At 47.7% G+C, this 18,769-nt stretch overlaps 1 protein-coding gene across 1 annotated transcript; it reads right to left on the bottom strand.

Annotated features, from left to right (window-relative positions):
- Nucleotides 1-561: 561 nt before the first annotated feature.
- senp1 (SUMO specific peptidase 1) lies at nucleotides 562-18,386 on the bottom strand. Its single transcript, XM_088936057.1, has 18 exons — nucleotides 17,913-18,386; nucleotides 17,220-17,278; nucleotides 15,238-15,422; nucleotides 13,848-13,932; nucleotides 13,111-13,300; nucleotides 12,399-12,555; nucleotides 11,562-11,671; nucleotides 11,141-11,433; nucleotides 9,673-9,736; nucleotides 9,533-9,571; nucleotides 9,277-9,361; nucleotides 8,849-8,992; nucleotides 7,666-7,797; nucleotides 6,748-6,951; nucleotides 6,495-6,574; nucleotides 5,192-5,276; nucleotides 4,185-4,280; nucleotides 562-3,632 (listed from the first exon to the last, which is right to left on the bottom strand). Exons 1-18 carry the CDS (start codon nucleotides 18,041-18,043, stop codon nucleotides 3,570-3,572), a joined length of 2,202 nt encoding a protein of 733 aa, XP_088792183.1. The 5' UTR covers nucleotides 18,044-18,386; the 3' UTR covers nucleotides 562-3,569.
- Nucleotides 18,387-18,769: the final 383 nt, after the last annotated feature.

Below are 18,769 nucleotides of genomic sequence, written 5' to 3'. Positions count from 1 at the left end.
CAGAAAAGTCCATTCTGAGTCTAGGAGGGGGAGAGTCATTACATTTAACGGTCCAGTTTTAAACCTTCTTGTGATTGCTGCTTTTGTTTTGAGTTCTTGCAATTATATATATTTTTTTCTCTTAAAATCAGAGCCGGTTTTAGCTATAAAAGCATCACTAGCCGTGTATGTGTCCATATAGTAATCGTTACAATAATATTTTACACAATGGGTTTCCCCCATATCGTGAAATGGAACATCTCGCGAATCCAGGGTGGGGTGATGATTTTTGCACCCAGATGTAGTCGATCGAAAGCGCGGGGAACTCGCAACAGGCGACACCCCCTCCAGCTTGAGTGACCTGTTAAGCGCCGATCTACCGGGGAGCCTTCGTTCTTCTTTTACGAATCCAAAAGCATTTCGTACTTGTAGGGTGAGGGGAGCTTTGCAAAGCTTTCCTTAAAATATCCACACACTCATCCTGGGAAGAGATTCTATCGAGATGACAAGGCAGCATTAAACAATACTAATCAAGTTGCCTTTTAAGGTTTTTAATTCTACAAATAAGGATTTTCCCTGGATACAAAACCAATAATAAAAGGTACAAAATGTCTTATTAAATAAAGAAAAAACAAGTACATACATATGAATATATACAAAATTTGTAAATTCTTGCAAAATGCTCTAGAAACGTTTTTCCTTAAAAACATTTTTAATAATAACAATAATCATTCTTGAACAAATTTGAACTCTATGCCAATGGCAACAGACTAGGAGAAATATCCCATATTGATCTCTAACTGAAAGCAACTCAGGCTGAAGATCATTTCTGTTTTGTGGGCATGTCTTTATGGACGTATCATTGCAGGTGTGTCCATTACGGGCCTGTCATTGTAGGTGTGCCCTTAAGGGCATGTCTTTATGGGCCTGTCACTGCCGATGTGTCCTTGTGGGCATGTCTTTATGGACGTGTCATTGCACGTGTGTCCATTATGGGCCTGTCATTGAAGATGGCCCCTTGTGGGCATGTCTTTATGGGCCTGTCACTACAGGTGCGTCCCTGTGGGCGTGTCCAGGAAGTTAATTAATCACCATAATGAAGGTGCAGGTGTTTCAATGCCAGTCCTAGTCCTATAGGTCTCTTAAGACTCATATCCCGGTACCAGAGAAGCCCAGTGCAGCAGGGTTTGTAGGTAACCCTTAAATCACCAATTTCACTTTTCTAGCACCAGTTTGTAAGGACTTGGAAACATTCCATTGCTATCACTTAAACAGATCATTTGTTAAAATTTGTTAAGAGATCATCTAACTACTCTTCAGCCCACTTCAGATTTTACTTAATTGAACAGCTGACTTGCTTGATTCATCAATTATTTGACAGTCTTTGAAACTAGGCGACTTAGAGGACTGGGGCTCCCCTGACTCATAACTTAATACTGAGCTGCAGTGTGAGGTAGCTCACACTTTCAGTGTTGAGAAAAAAGGAGCACCGGGCTTATGAAGCATAGGTACAACCCGTTATAGGTACCAGGTCACATATTTCCAATAGGAGTGACAAGGAGTGAATTCAGAAATCAGAAAATGCAGAAAGCAAAGTGTAGAACAGAATTTGAAACAATTGTTCGACAGGCCCTAAATCGCACTCTTCTGGTACTACCAAATAGGGGTTTAGGTAGGCAAGTCCAGGGTTAAAGCAAATCATAGGAAAACAAAATCATAGGATAAGGTTTGGATAAAAGAATGCCTGGGTTTCTGCGTTTTGTGGAAACAGAATGGAAGGCAGCACAGAAGACCTGCCAGCGTGGCAAAGTGCTCCAGGCTAACAGAGAGCCGAGCAGAACATGAACAAGTGCTGTGTAATACTCTGCTCACGGCACAGCCCACCCGAGATACAGAGCATTTAATGGAACGACTTACTGACTAAAAGGCTTCCCAAGTCTTTCGCCACTGAGCAGGCTCAGTCTTCACACAATCCCACGCATTTTCTGCAACCCACCTCCATACGAGAGATGGTGTTTGAAGTCCCCACTAAATCAGTAATCAATACTAAGCAAGCATGACTTATAGCACCACTTAATCACCACAGGCAAGAAAGCAGGAGCAGCTGTTCCAAAGAGCATTAGCCAATATGTTCTCTAGTTCTCCTTACGGGTTCATTATTGCTGTTCGCTTGCATGTAGTGCCCCCTTAATGCAAATGTGCAATTGGGTCTTTCGGTATCTTATCGTGAATTTTACATTTGTTGTTGCTTGGCGACAAGCATATCACTTCAATAAATAATTTTAACAAAAACAAGACACTTTCTGAAATTATTTCAGTTGTTGTGTGGAGTCCTTAAGCTGTGCCAGTTCATTCAGGAACAAGTGTTCTCCATCCCCCGTTGCCATCAGTTCAGTCCAGACTTAAATGTGAGTTTAAAGGCCACACCTGGCTCAGGTGGACTCCACCATGTGTGACCTGGAGGGAGGATCGGCCACTTCAGACAGATGACAAGTAGTTAGCTTTTATTCCTCTAGTGTCAATTCTTAAGTACTGCCTCGGGTCTCTGCCTTCCGATCTTCTGGACACGGTCACAAGAGCGGAGCTCTTCTCTCCTGAGGTCTCTATCACTGCCGTCGGGCCCGTGTTCGCAAGCGGTCTTTCGGTCCATCCCGTCAGCTGCGTGCTTGTTACTCGACTCAAACTCTGGCCACGCAAACCCACGCTCCCCTCCTCCCCACTCCTCCGAAGCTCAGCGATAGAAACTCCTTGCACGTGGCCCCCCACAGCTTTTTGCAAAGGATCCCCTGTCCGAGATGAAAAAACGAAACCACGAGACTCCACCTGACGCTGTGAGAAAAAACAGACCTGGATGAAGAAATCCGGTGACATTCCCAGGCAGGAGAAGAGTAATAACAACTTCCATTCTCATGTTGCCTATGAAGAGCTCTCAACATCGGAGCCAACTTCCTCTTCCCCACCAACCAGGCTAAACCAGCCACCAAAGCAAACGTAACCTGAGCGACTGGTGGTTTACTGTGCCCCATGTGGTCGAAGAATGGGGAAGATCAGTTTGTCGCGCTTACCCTTAAGGAGCACTAGAGATCGTTTGAGTACTTGCGATCTTTTCCTCTCCTCCACAGAACAACAGGGGGGGCTTGCTCTGCCCCCTAACAAACACGGAGAGAGTAACATCTGAGAAGACCTTCTGTAGTGCCTCCCACTGGGTCCCAGAACTCCCTTTCAAGTCTTTTCCGCACCGCCTGCAGCTGGGACCCAGTAATCCACGATGATATACAGCAGCCGCCCAGGAGGGCGAAACGAGAAGCCACACTGATGCGCGGGGGCAGATCGTCCCAGGACAGATGCCTTGGGAGCAGAATGGAGTGGTGAAGGAGGACGGCCATTATCTGAAAAACATATCGGGTGCTCCAGTCTGGGCTGCTGTGGGAAGGTGTCAGTTGTCTTCAGGTTGTGGAGGAACTGGGGGAGGGGGAAAAGAGGGAGCTGGGTAGAGTTTTGGGGAAGTTAAGTCAAAGTCCTTCCCAAGTCTTCCGTCCCATTACACCCCATGTCAGATTTAGGAATGCCTTGGTGCTTTCTCCCGAAATTCACAAAAGCTTCCGATTCAAGATCTCCCACACCATTCGCCTCCGGAAATATGGCATGTGTTTCTGTGGGATTGGGAAAGAAAACAACAGACAGGACAGTCAGAGGCCTGGCAATTCAGAACTGTGCACAGAATAAAATATCATAACATAACATAACATCACTTCATTAGCCCTATACAATTTCTTGCATTAGGAATTTGTCTTTTTCGCATACCCCAGCTTGCTCTCCATGAGACACAGATACACAGAAAGGGAGAGAAGCTTGGGGTCAGAGCGCAGGGTCAGCCATTTATACAGCGCCCCTGGAGCAGCTGGGGTTAAGGACCTTGCTCAGGGGCCCAACGGAATAGGATTCCTCTGCTGGCTGCGGGATTTGAACCGGCAACCTTTCAGCCACAGGCGCAGATCCTTAGCCACAGAGCCACCACTCCACCCCATATCAATAAAACTAAGCATGCTTTCTTCTTGGTTAAACAACTCAAATTGATTTAGAAAACTTCAGATCAGCTCATGGCAAATCACTCCACCCTGATTTCACACATACAACACTCCATGGCAATTAACAACACAGCTCACCATGAAACCCTAACGTTCAGGCTCACTGGGCATGCTCACCTGCGTGAATGTGATTGGCTTATCTTTGGTGATGTAATCAGCATATTTACAGGTAAACATTCCACAGTCACTCCCGTTCATCTGCTGAGGGATCTCCTGTAGGAGGCGGAGACGCGTTACTGTAGTACCACAGGATAAACACTAACTCCTACATTACAGTATTACTGTACCCTGACTGCCTTTCGAAGGATAAATACAGCACTAATCAATCATGCTCATAAACAGAGCTTCAAACGGCTCTGATTTTTTTTTAAATACACTTGCCTTTTATGCATATATTTTATGCAAATTCGAGTATTTGATATCAGTGCCGAAAAAAATAATGAAAAATCAAAAATGTGGGAAATTTCCCAAATTCAAATCTGGTGCGACATGCACCCTCAGTAGGGCTCGTAAACCCAAAACAAATACAAAGGGGAAAGGCAAATCAAGAAAAGTGCCTGACTTGGAGTTAAAATATAGATTTTGAACACATTAAGGGGTGGGACTGTCATCAGCTGCACACTCCTTTCATATTTATCGTTACAAGAAGATTTCGGTGAGGGTTCCCTGCATTTTAATATTAGATTTTATTTGATCTATTTCATATACCATACAGTAGTATATTTGCTGTACTGCACTTTTCATAATACTTTAAACTACATACATACAGATACTAACATACCTACAAGTGATTTTACTTGCTTATGTGAGGGGAACAGCAAGTCTAAGGAGGGCATTTTGATCATATACAATTTTGTGTATACAGACTACATCAGGAACCTAACTACCATGGAAAACACGACTCTACTGTAATTATATCATTCAGGCTTCAACGAGTAAGCATACAGTTGGCCTGGCTTTGGAGGGTCTCAGTCTCTCCATAAACCGTTTCTCTGGGAGGGCTGTGGTCAGTGTGATTTACCATGGTACCATGAAGGTCACTGAGAACGCATCCCAGCACTGACCATGGACCCCTAACACTACACTTGGAGCGGACTTACGGGAGAGAAGATGCTATTACTCACATTCCGCTTCTTGCTCTGCACGACCCAGCCGGATGTGTTCAGCTCTTTGTTCCTCTTGTCACGGCTCTCCTGCTGTAGGTACTGCCTGTGAGGACCAGATACGGAACCGTCAGCCTCCGTAACCAAGATCTGGACCAAGGGACTCCCTGTCCTGGTGCTGGAGGCTTACACACACCTGCTGGATTTGTTTCCAGCTACGCTCTCTTAGGTACACAACTAAACCTCTTAATTGACTTAAAAATAGGAGGAACTGTTTGAATGGTTTTCAGCTCTTAAACATGTTGGGGGTTACCTTTAACCTACTGCTTTTCAGGAATAAAATGAAATCCCAAACTCTTGAGGAGAAAAAAAACTTGTTAATATTCAAAGCCAGCTTACTGTTAGCTCAACTGAGGCTTCAACTGGATCATTAAGCTGGACTGAAATGAAAGCCAGCAGGTATACTGGTCTTCAGGACCTGAGTAGGGAACTCCTGGTCTAGATCAGGGGGTCCCAGTTTGGGTCCTGGAGGAGCACTGCGTCTTCTGCTTTTTGCTCCAATAAAGTTATTTTAAACAGCTTTCATCTGGGACATTTTTGTAAATTTGCTTTCAGTGCTCTCAAGAGGTCAAATGGAATTTCTTATCGGCATCAACCCTGTAATGATTTCTGCGTTTCATTCTGCCTGAAATGTTAACCAGCTGGACCTCTGCAGAAAGCAGTCATATCTTAAGCGTAAAACCTGATGCGCCGCCACTCCCCTTGCGGGTGGGCGTGTCCAACACGCAGCCACTCCCCTTGCGGTGGGCGTGTTTAACACACAGCCACCCCCCTTGCGGGTGGGCGTGTCCGATACTGTGTGACCCCCACCCGTTCAACATCAATTGATCAATTAATTAGAGCTCAAAGAGACAAGCTGAATAACTTAACTAAAATTTAAATATGTAAGCAGGTTGATTAAGTCATTGATTAGCACTCAAGATTCAGAGCTCAGCTGGAATGAAACCAGCAGACATGGCTTTCATCCAAGAGCAGGACTGGGAACCACCAGTCTAGACAACAGGACACAGGCTACGCAAGAGTCTGTACTTGCAGTTTTGATCATAATAAATCACCCATGCCACCCCCTCTTTTTAAGTCATAAATGGAACGAAAAGCACAAAAGGCCATCCATGCTGAAATCATGTTAAAACAACTGACGTTGTTCCAAGCTGTCCAAACAACCGACAGCATTAAAATGAGCAATGACCTCCAGAACAGATAACAGTCCCCCTCGGACAATCCCGCTGCATTTCTGCAAACTCCAATGAGGGCCAGCACTCACAGCAAGAGTCTGCAGGCTTCGTCGTTGCTTCCTCCCATGGAGTCAAAGTACACGATGCTCTTCTTCCGGAAATCAACCACCTGCAGTTTAAAATCGAGGAATCAAACAACTGGACCAAATCAACAGACACCAAACTCCTCCCCCCGCCCCTCCCCACGCTGCATTCACGGGATTCAGAAAATTCCACGTTTACACTTCACTTCCGGGGACGAAGCACGTCAGTCACGGTCGTACGGGTCGGGGTCTCGCTCACCGCCAGGCACCAGTGGACGCCCAGGTGAATGGGCACGAGCAGGATGTCCACGGAGAAGATGTCCACCTTCTTGGTCCAGCGCCGGACGGCGGGGAAGCCCGCGTTGCGCAGCTTGGGGTAGAAGAAGGTGTTGAAGGTGTGGACGGAGGGCAGGCCCGGGCGCTTGCTCCTCTCCACCAGCATGTTCATGTAGAAATTGATCACCTGGGGGCACACAGAGAGAGAGGAGAGGCTGAGGGTACGGGGGGTGGGGGGGGCGCAAGTCAACGCCAGGCACCCTCGCCTCTGTCCTTCTTTATTTAACTCAAATCGGACAATCCAGATTAAATTCTCATCACAGGACTAAATGTCTAATCGCCAAAAAAAGTAAAGACTTTTCATTTAAAAACATTTAAGATTTAGTCGTGTGGAAGAAATAGTGAGTGACAGATATAAACTTCTTTCTGGCACGTGTCGTGTAGATGTAGGACAGGAAGTAACCGATTTATATGGTCACCTGTGTCAACTGTGACGAGCTGGTCTTGCCTTTCAATCAGAATCAGGGCTGATTGGGCCAAGAGGCATCACTGAGGCACCATTGCTACTGCATGAGAATCTGACTACATCAGCTGGACAGTTCCTCAGTTCCAACTATGTCACATTACGCGAGGAATACATCTTCCAACATCTAAATGCGATCGTTTTTTTTCCGAGCCCGGTTGTGTCTGCAGGTTTAAACAACACTCTGTAACAGAACATGAGGATTGTGAGATCTCTTCACCTTGTCCAGCACCGTGGCCAAGTGTACAGTGGTTAACTGGGTGCAGTTAACTACTTCAATTAGGCAGACAGGTCGGGGTAGTTGACCTGCAGGGCCAAGGTGAGCACCCTTGTCTCCTCTCGCATGCACAAACGAGTTGTTCGGACCGGTGGCAGTACCTCGTCGTTGAGCCAGTTGAGGTGGCTCAGGGTCTGCAGGTCTTTTCGGGTGATGGTCAGCCTGAAGCCCTCGCTCAGGACTTCGTCTTGACTGCCCCCCCGCAACGCCTTGGTCACCTCCTCCTCCATCGACTGGTGAGCGCGAGAGAGGGGCGCAGGGAGGGGAGGAAAACAACAGCTTAGAACACGGAGAGAGCAGAGTCTCACACATAGATGTGACTGAACACCACATAACTGCAGTATAGTGGTCTTCTGTAATATTGTACACAATGACAAAGTCCCTCTACAGAACAAAGACCTTGTGCTAGTATAATGTAGGGAGCTCTTACCAGCACAGCACAGGGACAGCGTGCCAGCATAATACTGGAGCTCTTACCAACACAGCACAGGGACAGTGTGCCAGCGTAATATTGGAACTCTTACCAGCACAGCACAGGGACAGTGTGCCAGCGTAATATTGGAGCTCTTACCAGCACAGCAGAGGAACAGCGTGCCAGCGTAATATTGGAGCTCTTACCAGCACAGCACAGGAACAGCGTACCAGCGTAATATTGGAGCTCTTACCAGCACAGCACAGGAACAGCGTGCCAGCGTAATATTGGAGCTCTTACCAGCACAGCACAGGAACAGCGTGCCAGCGTAATATTGGAGCTCTTACCAGCACAGCACAGGGACAGCGTGCCAGCGTAATATTGGAGCTCTTACCAGCACAGCACAGGGACAGCGTGCCAGCATAATATTGGAGCTCTTACCAACACAGCACAGGAACAGCGTGCCAGTGTTATACTGGAGCTCTTACCAGCACAGCACAGGGACAGCGTGCCAGCGTAATATTGGAGCTCTTACCAGCACAGCACAGGAACAGCGTGCCAGTGTTATACTGGAGCTCTAACCAGTACAGCACAGGGACAGCGTGCCAGCATAATACTGGAGCTTTTACCAGTACAGCACAGGGACAGTGTGCCAGCATAATACTGGAGCTTTTACCAGTACAGCACAGGGACAGCGTGCCAGCATAATACTGGAGCTCTTACCAGTACAGCATAGGGACAGCGTGCCTGCGTAATATTGGAGCTCCTACCAGGGACAGTCTGCCAGTGTAATATTGGAGCTCTTACCAGTCCAGGGACTGTGCCATTGCGTTACAGGAATTGTATACAGTGACTGTGACCACGCAATGTACCTGAGTGAGCTCAGGGAATTCGGGCTCCTCCCTGACTGGTTTGGTTTCCTCGACGATAGGTGCCAGGGGAACCTCCTTCTCCAGGGGCACGCGCAGGTGCAGCTCCACTGGCGGCTGGCCTGGGCGGCCCTCTGCAGACAGCCGCTAGACAGAGAGAGAGGAAGGCAGGGATGATGGACCCAGTGAAGAAGAGAGTGAGAGACAGAGTCACAAGTCAGGATTTTCACACAGGCAGGCGAGGAAACAGGAGGCACAGATGGCAGAGTACATGACAGAGGTGAAGCCAAGCTGCATGTAAGGGACAGATGTCAAGATGTCAAGAGGCGGGAGGTCAGAGAGGTGAAGAAAATGAGAGAAGAAAAGCTGCCAGGACTTGCACACAGGGGTTACGCCAGTGCCCTACAGAGAGCTCTCCAGGGGCGACCTACCTGTTTCTGCAGACGCGCGGCGAGGGCCTCCTGCTCCTCGATGTGTCTCCGCCGCTCCCGCGCTCGAGAATCGTACACGCTCGTCCTACCGGACAGCGGGAGAGTGAAAAAAATAAATCAGGAATGAATGCAGGGAATTCTGAGTGGATATTTTTGCAAGGTTTTATGCATCAAAGCCAGTTCTGTGAACAAGGACACAACCGACAGAGACGTGGCGGGCAAAGACATTCAAATTCCCCCAAAAAATCTCACTCACAGTTCTTTGATCCACAGTTCCGTGTGGAAGAAGGGCACGCTGCAGGGAAAAGGTCGGGAACACGATCAGGAACGAGGAGTTAAAACGGACACTCCGACAAAATCCAGAAACTAATGAGACAATGTTGGAGAGCGCGGTACCTCATCCTGTCCTCCCTCTTGGGCTGCTGTTCCTTCACGAAGATGACAGAGTCTGAGTCTTGAGCTGGAGAAGAAAGCACCGCAGTCAACCCTGTCTTTCATGCATCTCCTTGTCTCATACGTCTGCTGTCACAGCGATACTGTGGCATTGCTTTCACAGGCTTATCAATGCCGACTCTCAACAGCACAAGATTTACGTTATCCCAACTTTATAGAGTCTACAGTTAAATTAATAAGGACTGGAACACAGACTGCTGACCCTTTAAAAGACAACAACTTAAGCTCAAAAGTGCTTTCAGGGATTATCATGAAACAAGTCTCAAGCAAAGACACAAGCAAAAGGTAAATTAGGAGGAGTAAAGACATAGGATACAGTTAGCTGCAGCTACAGGTCTTCCTCATTCAGTTCTGAGGAAACACATCGCTAACTGAAGAGGGACATATACACTTTACAGTATATTGCACATATCCAGCACTACTATATTACTACCTAACCATCTGTGGAAGGCTTTAGAATAATTGCTGGGATCTGTGTATTTAGCCTTTTAACAAAATGTATGTTGAGACAGGATAAAAATGATTTGTTTGTACAGCTGCAGCAACTCATTTTCTTCTATAGGGTGGTAAGAGAAGGAATAGTCATATATCAAAAGACAGGACTTGCACTCAAAAGTGTGAAAGAAACGTCTGTCAGAGTCTGTACTGTATATTAGAGCTGGGAACCCTCTGCAGTGCGTCTGTTCTGTCGTGCAGAGCTCAGAAAAAACAACCTGCACAAGACTGTGCCCTGCTGCTCCTGATGAAGAATTTCCCACAATACCAACCAGCTGTCAAAACCCAGTACTACAGTTTGCTGTTTCTAATAGAATTATACTGAGCTGTTTTTTTCTTTTTAACGGTTGGTGCATGTCCCTTACAATTTTGATCAGAATATATTTCTTTGTGTGCTTCAAAAAAACATACAAAGCGAAACCAACTTCTGTCACGTATGGAAGCATGGAACTCATCTTCCTGACGTACAATTTCAAAGCAGAAGAAAGCCTTACTGTACTGAGTGGTGTCATGCTCGTAGGCAGACGCACTGTATAAAAAATGTCTTTTCCAGGCAAGACTTCATCAATGGTATCTGACCTGAGCAGCTGCGTTTCTTGGAGAGCGGGTCAACTCTCAGCACTAGACGTGAAACGTGCTCTTGCTCTATAACGGGACTCCTTCAGTCCGATAACCTAGCAGGCACTGCAGCTCTTCTTTAAATCAGCAGCAGCACAAGGCCTCGGGACGAGGGTTAAATCAGCAGAATTAAATCTTAATTGCAGACCTGCAGCTGCTGATGTTTCGAGGAGACCTGCACATCGTGCTGACGTGGGGAGAGCTGCTGTATGATTATAGGCCATGACTGTAAATCTGAATCTGTCTGCAGCAGACACACTCTTGTACCGCTTCACAAGCTCAAACTCCCCGCCCCCACCTGAGGACTGCGTGTCCTGCGAGGAGCTGTCCTGCAGGGCGGCGGGTGGCTCTGGGTCGGGCTGGCTCGGGGACGCCCCCGGGCTGACGTGGTTGGAGAAGGGCCAGGCCGGGTTCTCCGGGTCCCCAGAGGCAGCTCCAGGACTGGGCAGGGTGCTGGAGCCCCCGCTGGACAGCGCCCTGGGACTGGAGGGACTCGGGGGGCTGCTGGGGACCTCCGACCGCTGTTCCTCGCCTTCCCCTGTGGAGCCTGACCGCTGGTACAAGCGGCGCGTGGAGCTGAGGAAACTGGTCCTGCCGGAGAGAGAGAGGGGGGGAAAGGTCAGGACAGGAGCCAGCTCTGGATGGGCTTGTCTTAGAGCCACGCGCCGGAGCGGTCCGGCCCCTCTCGGCCGCGACCCAGCAGGGGAGACGGTACTTACAGGTCCCGGTGCGAGCGCAGGCCCATGCTGGAGCCAGGATTCTGGGACAGCCCCCCGGACACCAAGGCCAGCAGCTGCCGGTACACCTCTTTCTCCTCTTCGCACACCGACTGGAGGGGAGGGAGGAGAGGACACGGATTTACCAGAGGAACAGACTCCACACCCTCTCCCAGCAGAGGATCAAACCACTACAGCCAGCGACAGTCCTAACTACCAAGAACAGCCAAAGGAGGAAAAAATACTTCTGGATTCACTAATAAAAAGTTCCGTCGTGCACATCATAGATCATAGATTATGTCCTTAGCTTGTTTACCATCTCGTTTTCGTGGGTTTAGTGCAGGGGTGCAACACTCCAGCTACTGTCTGCAAATTTGCAGTCCAGCTAAGGCAGCTCTCAGCTACCTAACTGGTATTAATTCATAGAAGCTAACTTCTGTCATTACGATTCGAAAGCCAACCATGAACTTGTTTCATAATACATACTTGTGCATACGCAGGACACTTAGTGCAGTTCCTAGCGCCCCCTTCATTAGAAGAATATTACTTCATGCACTATCAAAAAGATTACTTTGAGACAACGTTCCTTACACAAAGCAATAGATCACCCAGACACTTTAAAAAAGCAGCACTGATACAGACCGACCTGGCATACCAGTTATGATAGTTAAAAGGTCGGTCAGCATGAGCCTGGGTTACGCAGTGCAGTGCTGGTTACGTCCTGGTCAAATGAAGGACAATCTCTTTGATGGGGCACTCACAATCGCAGGCTGCCCCCGGAAGCATTAAAAAAAAACAGCGAGAATCAGCCCGTGCCCTCTCGCGCTGCTGGCGCCTCACCTCCCGGGCAGTGCAGTGCTGGACGGAGCGGCGGTAGCGGAGGATGCCACGGCGGCGCAGTGGACTCTGCACTACGCGGATAGGGAAGGTCTTCTCATACATGGAGGTGTAAGACTGGTTTGCCACACTGCCCCCTGCTGCACAGGAGGTCAACGGTCTGCAGAAGGGAGAAGGAAGCCAGTGAGAGCTCAGCATGAGAAATGGGAACAGACACCTTCACTACACTTCATCTAGTGACCGCAGAGTGTGGGGCTGGGAGGAAGTCCCTTTCTGAAACAACAAAAACTAATTGCAGGCATTATCCATATCAGTATCCATTATCCATATCCAGTATCAAAACAAGCTGCAGAATGTGGAAGATAAAATTGGGATCAGTTTGTAAATACTGGAGAGCAACATCAACATCAAGATTATTAGGGATTACAGGTTTTGCCCTGGGCGTGACACCTGTACGTTGCAGGACCCTTTATTATCACTGTTTTGAAGATCTCATGCTGTCTCAGTACCATTTTTCTTCTAGATCATTTGTTCATTGACTTAATGCCTTGTAAAACCTCATTGCAATTAGGCACAATCTGCACTTTCTGTCCCTATCCCAGCAAACAACGGGTACAAGGCAGGTGGAGAAACTTCACGCAGAGAGAACATGCAAACTCCACACAGATAGCACCCCAGGTCCCCCACCCATTGCCCTGCTAATCAGTGCTGTTACCTGGGCGCGGTCCGTGGTCCCAGCAGCAAGGTCCTGTCCATCTTGGGGGAGGAGGGAGGCTGTTTCAGGCTGCAGGCAGGGGGCGCTCTGACAGAGTGCCCATTGGTCTTGTGACTCTCACAGGGCAAGGGGCTGACTGGCGTCTTGCCGTCTGTCGAACCCGCAGCCAGTTTCTCATTCCGGAGCAATGCTACAAAGAAAGGGGGAGGAGCTTAAAGACATGCTTCACAGCAGACTGCTGTCTGAGTCTCAGGAGACCAGAGGTTTTTAAAAGAGCACAGCTGTCGGTAGTTCTCCCTGTCAAGTCCAGGCCAGCAGATTTGGATTCGTCACGTCAAGAAGGCAATATTACACTTATCATTTAATAATAAATAATGAATTATTTTATATAGCACCTTTAAAATTATCTTCTCTAAGCACTGTATAGGAAAAGTTCAAAAAAGTTTAAAAAAACAAACAAAGTGACAAGGACAGGAGATGAGATAAGCACAAAGAAACACAAGGGATTATAAATGTAGTAGAAGATACAAGGAACAGACACATAAAAGCCTTTCTGATGAAGAAGGTGTTGAGTCTGCTCCGCATGAGAAGGCCCTAGGACCCACAGAATGTAAACGAGCTTGGGGGACAAACAGCAGACCGGAATGACACGAATGAAGGCTGTGAGGTGGGGAGTAGGAAGGTAAATCAGACAGTCAGATTATTACACCAAGACACCAGCTGTAAAAGCCTCTTACCTCGGCTGAAGGTGGTTTTCCACTCCAGCGTTGGTGAAGGGGCCACAAAGGTCTCTCCCAAAGAACCAGGAGTCCTAACAGGGAACTGCAGGGGGAAAATAAACCGTGAGAGAAAAACAATGGCTCTGCTGTGCCATTCTTACCAAGGCTCTAGCGAATCCCAGACAAACCGGGGCTCAGAAAGACAGGAATTAAGCATCAATTTCCCTTATGGAATGCATATGGGGAACAATGATATTGCAGGATGTCCAGTCATCCAGAACTCTCTCCAGGAGCAGCTGGAGACCCAAGCCACAGTCCTGTAGAGCAGTGGCAAGCCGATCGCCCTATTCCATATCATATCAGTCCTCAAAGCCCCCCACGTTTTACAGGTAGTAACTTCATTAATTTGGCTGGCAATTTTATCCAAAGAGGCTTCAGTGACACACAGACTTGCGTACTCATATATATACTCCTCAGGAATGCTACAGTTGCTGTTGTCCCCTTGAGCAAGAAGCTTTTTCAAACCTGGGGTTCCAATCCACAACCTGCAGCTCCAGAGCCCTAACCAATGGGCCACGCTGCTGCCCGCAGTTAAAAGCCACACAATCCAAATGCCTTAAACAGGTTTTGAGGGCCTCTGAGCCCACATTTCATTCCTGTAAATGGGAACTGCAGTCCTAATGTCTCAGACCGGTTATTAAATCTCATTAACTATATAAATTAATTTGACAAATTCCAAATTAAGCACTAAAATTGAGCACTTCGTGGAAGTACTGTATAGTCGCTGTGGGCAAGAGTTTGCGAGAACTGTGACTTGAAGCAGCCCTTCCTGCTCACTAGTCACTGTAATGACCAATGTGCTGTGATGTAGAGCGAATAAGTACAGGTTGTGCAGCAGACTTTAAACCACAGAAATACTCCAACGTGATCTGCATCCAGAGTTGACAAGTAAGTAGTATTTGTCGGCAATGACCAATAAAAAACAGTCTCAAAGTCGAGAACAATAATTCTATTAGATTAAAAGAGATGAATTCACAAGCCTGCTTGTTTACCATGTAACAGGGCTGCTTCAACTGACCGGATGTTTAGTTGCTTCATTCTGAATCATAGAACATGGCGCTGCGCATTCCTGGAAATTCTGACTATTTTGTGATGTAAATTGACGGTTTTACACATCACTGTGTACATTTTACCTTCATTATGGTTTGAAATGCACTCATCAATCCTGATTCTTTCTGACCCCAAAATATAAAAACTGAGTTGCCATTTTCCTTTAAGAGCACCGAGAGAGACTGAAGTTCCCAGAAGGCCCTGCAGCTCTCTGGAGGCAGGAGGGAATCTGCCGACGGGCACCAGAAACTCGGTCTCGCCCCGGGGTCGAGGGCTCGAGGGAAGGTGGCATGCGCACCTCGTAGTCTCTCCACGCAGAGGTGGTGGGGGTGGGCGTGGGCTCGGGTGGCTCGGGCGGGCCAGGCGAGGCAGGCAGCATGGCCCTCAGCGAGGGGCTGACGTTGTTTCGGACCCAGGACGCCACGCTGGTGCCGCGGATCCTCACCCCTTCCGCCGCCAGCTTCACCGTGTCCACCAGGTCTCCTGGCACACGAGGAAGAGACAAGGAAGTCAAGGGAAACCGATAAGAACAGATACTACCCTTGATCTTGGCCAAAATCAAGAGAAAACCCCACGGCTGGTCACTTTGGGATCCATCAACCATTTCAGCTCAAATCCAGCCTTGTCATCATACCCTAATCTTGGGCAAAGCATCCTCGATCATCCATCAGGGCTGGCTGGAAAGCCCCAGGCCCTAGCCAGTGAGAGATGATCTCTGTCTCCTTCACCTCCCTGATCTCCATCTCGTCACCTCCTCATTTCTCCATCTATCCACTCTCTAACCACTTCATCCAATTCAGGGTCGCGGGGGAGCCGGAGCCTATCCCAGTAAGCAACGGATGCAAGGAGGGGTCCACACTGGACGGGACGCCAGTCCACCACAGGGCACAGAGAGAGACACGCTCACACCAGGGCTCATTTTCTCAGAATCCCTTCGACCTACCAGGATGTCTTTGGACTGCGGGAGGAAAACAGAGCCCAAGGAAGAAATAATTTTATTTTATATAGTGCCTCTAAAAGCTGATACTCAAACTGCTTTACAGTAACAAAAGCCCACCATGAGAGGAGACAGAGGACTTACACAATTACAATAAGGTTCTGGAATACAGTAGGAAGGCAAAGTGTCAGACAGAACTAGTTAAATAAACATCCTTCTAAAGAAGAAGATTTTGAATCTTATTTGCAAGAGCTCAGGGAAGGTGACTCAGATATCCTTAGGGACAGAATTCCAGAGCTTTGGGGCATCCCACGTGAGCACGAGGAGAACAAACCGGCCTGGAATTGAACCCAGGGCCCCAGTGCCCTGAGGCAACAATGCTAACCATGGAGCCACCATGCTGCCCAATTCCAGATCACGGGATGAGCAACTGCAAGCAAACTAGCTGAAAAGGTTGGCTTTTTATCATTTTTAAAATAGTCTTATTAACAACAATGGAACAGTCCGTAATATAAAAGTACACATGCTTAGTGCGTGGCACCACCCTTGGAGGGATTTTGAACACACCTATTCTCCTGAGCCACTGCAAGTCATCACACAATCGGCGCTGCTGCGGTTGTGTGAGCATGGACACGGGGTGCAGGCCACTGTGCCCCTCACGAGGACAGCCTCGGATAAGGAAAAGCTGAACTCCACAGGGTGACACCTGACCAGCGACCAAGGACACTCTTCTGCTCCCAGCCTACCACAGCCCAAAACTTGAGAGCACAGCTGGGTGGAAGCAGTCCCAGAGCTTCCAAAAACAAAATGGGACTGCGTTCGTCTTCCGTTTTGGCAAACGGACAGACAGTGCATGCACAAGCCAGCCGCTCAATTAAAGTCATCATCGTTTTGAGCTCACTGGAGTGAAAACCAGAGGATACAGGGGGCCTCTCAATCAGGATTGGGAACCAGTGCCCAACGCGTTCAGTCTAAAAAAAAAAACTATCGTTTAGTCTTGAACAGAGAAGACTACAGAAGGAGACAAGCAACTGGTTCAAGTATTCGAAACCCTCAAGCGGACTGACAAAGTTAACCCAGTGGACTTCTTCAGAACCAGCGCTGAAGCACAAACCACAAGCGGTAACTAAGGCGAAGCGTGTTTAAAAACCGGGAACAGGAAACAATCCTTTACACAAAGAGTCGTGGGAGTCTGGAACAAGCTATGGAGCCACGCTGTCAAAGCCAACAGCCAGAGTGTGACAACGAACAGCCGGAGGAGAACCCTGGACTGATCAGCTACTACAAACCGAAACATTTTTTTTTTTTACATTCGCGATAAAAATAAAAACCCAGCCTCTCACCCATTCTGAATTTCTTCATGGCTCTGTCCTCAGCCTCAGTGCAGCCTCCATCCAGAACACTGAAGAGCAAAAAAAAAAAAATACTGCATTTAACAACTGCACAAGACTCACAGGGAAGTGCAGTGTTCATTTGATGCAATGAATAAATAAGGTTTTAATGTAGCCTACTTAAACAGGGGCGGTATAAAAAAAGAGCTGTCAAGAGGGGAAAAAAATGTTACCCACATTAGCACACTGTTTGTTCTTGATTTTGCAGTAGGTGCAGAAGAATTTAACAAAGAACTCAACTGTCAACACATGTCAAACACCAGTTGAAAAGACCAGGGGGTAAGAAAAGCAGGTGGAGAAACAGAATCAGCCAGTTTGCAAGGGCTACAAACAGAAGGTGGCTCTGGTAAAGCTACATTCGCAAATATCTGGATATATTAGTATAGTATAAGGCCTAGCTTACAGCAAGCTCACCCGCTTTCTTGGGGTCAATCTAGATCTGTTGCAGCATATTAGTTAAGAATAGGATGTATTCACGTACATATCCTTTCGTGACAAACTAACCAAAAAAAACATTTTTTTTCTAAGCCAAGGCGCTTAAAGGCGCGAATTGTTTCAGTCCATCACCTATTCGCACCGACTTCGCTGATTCACAAAAAAAAAATCATCATACGATTAATTTAATCTGTGTGACTTTACACCCACCAGTTCAGGGATCTTTTTCTGCCCCTGGGGCCGTCTCGAACCTCATCCGTCTCCGCTGCCACCGCGACTTCGTCTCCGTCCCTGAGGGAGGCGATACCGGTGCCCAGCCACTCGCGGATTTTGTTAAACATTTTAAAACTCAGAAAAAATATAATAAAAAATAAATAGAACCGGTCGCCCGAGCTCCAGAAAAGCGTCTGAGTCGCATGTAGTTTAAAAACTCTGAGGTCTCCGTCCCCCGTTCACCACTGCCCGGGTATAGCAGTACTCCGCACCCCGAGTGAGAGGGAAGAGAACCCCCCTCGGATAGCAAACCTGTTCTCTCACAGCCCTGAACTCACTTTCCGCCCGTTTTTCCTCCTCGGTAATTTTTAAACATTTTCCGATATTTCAGCTCTCCCCTCCCACTCCGTGGGGGAAAATCACCTATCAAAAACTAGGAGCGAAACCGGAACGGAAAAACTCAACTATGCTCTCCCGCTTCTTCCTCATTCAAACCACAACATGGCCGAGGCCCACCCACCACCATCCGGGGTCTCTATTGGACGAGCGAACCGAGAGGAGACGAAGGAGCGCCAGTGTGCGGCTCCGAGATTGGCCGGGGCCGGGCTGCGGTCATCTGTCTGACTGAACAGGCTGTTTTTGATGTAAACAGCGCTGGGATGTACCGTGATCTTCGGAATGACGGAAAAAGGGATCATTTAAAAGTTCTTAATTTTTAGTAGTTATAGATTTTTATGTTATTAACACATGTTGGACCGTCGCTTAAACTGGGAAAAGTATTCTTAAGTTTTTAATATTATCTGTCAAGCGTTTCGTTTTTAACCATCGGTAAACCTTTTGTTGAGTTCTGGTAG

The sequence above is a fragment of the Atractosteus spatula genome, chromosome 1 (genome assembly GCF_055471065.1).
Source record: "Atractosteus spatula isolate fAtrSpa1 chromosome 1, fAtrSpa1.hap1, whole genome shotgun sequence".
NCBI classification, from domain to species: Eukaryota; Metazoa; Chordata; class Actinopteri; order Semionotiformes; family Lepisosteidae; genus Atractosteus; species Atractosteus spatula.
This window is presented reverse-complemented; position numbering and strand designations above follow the sequence as displayed.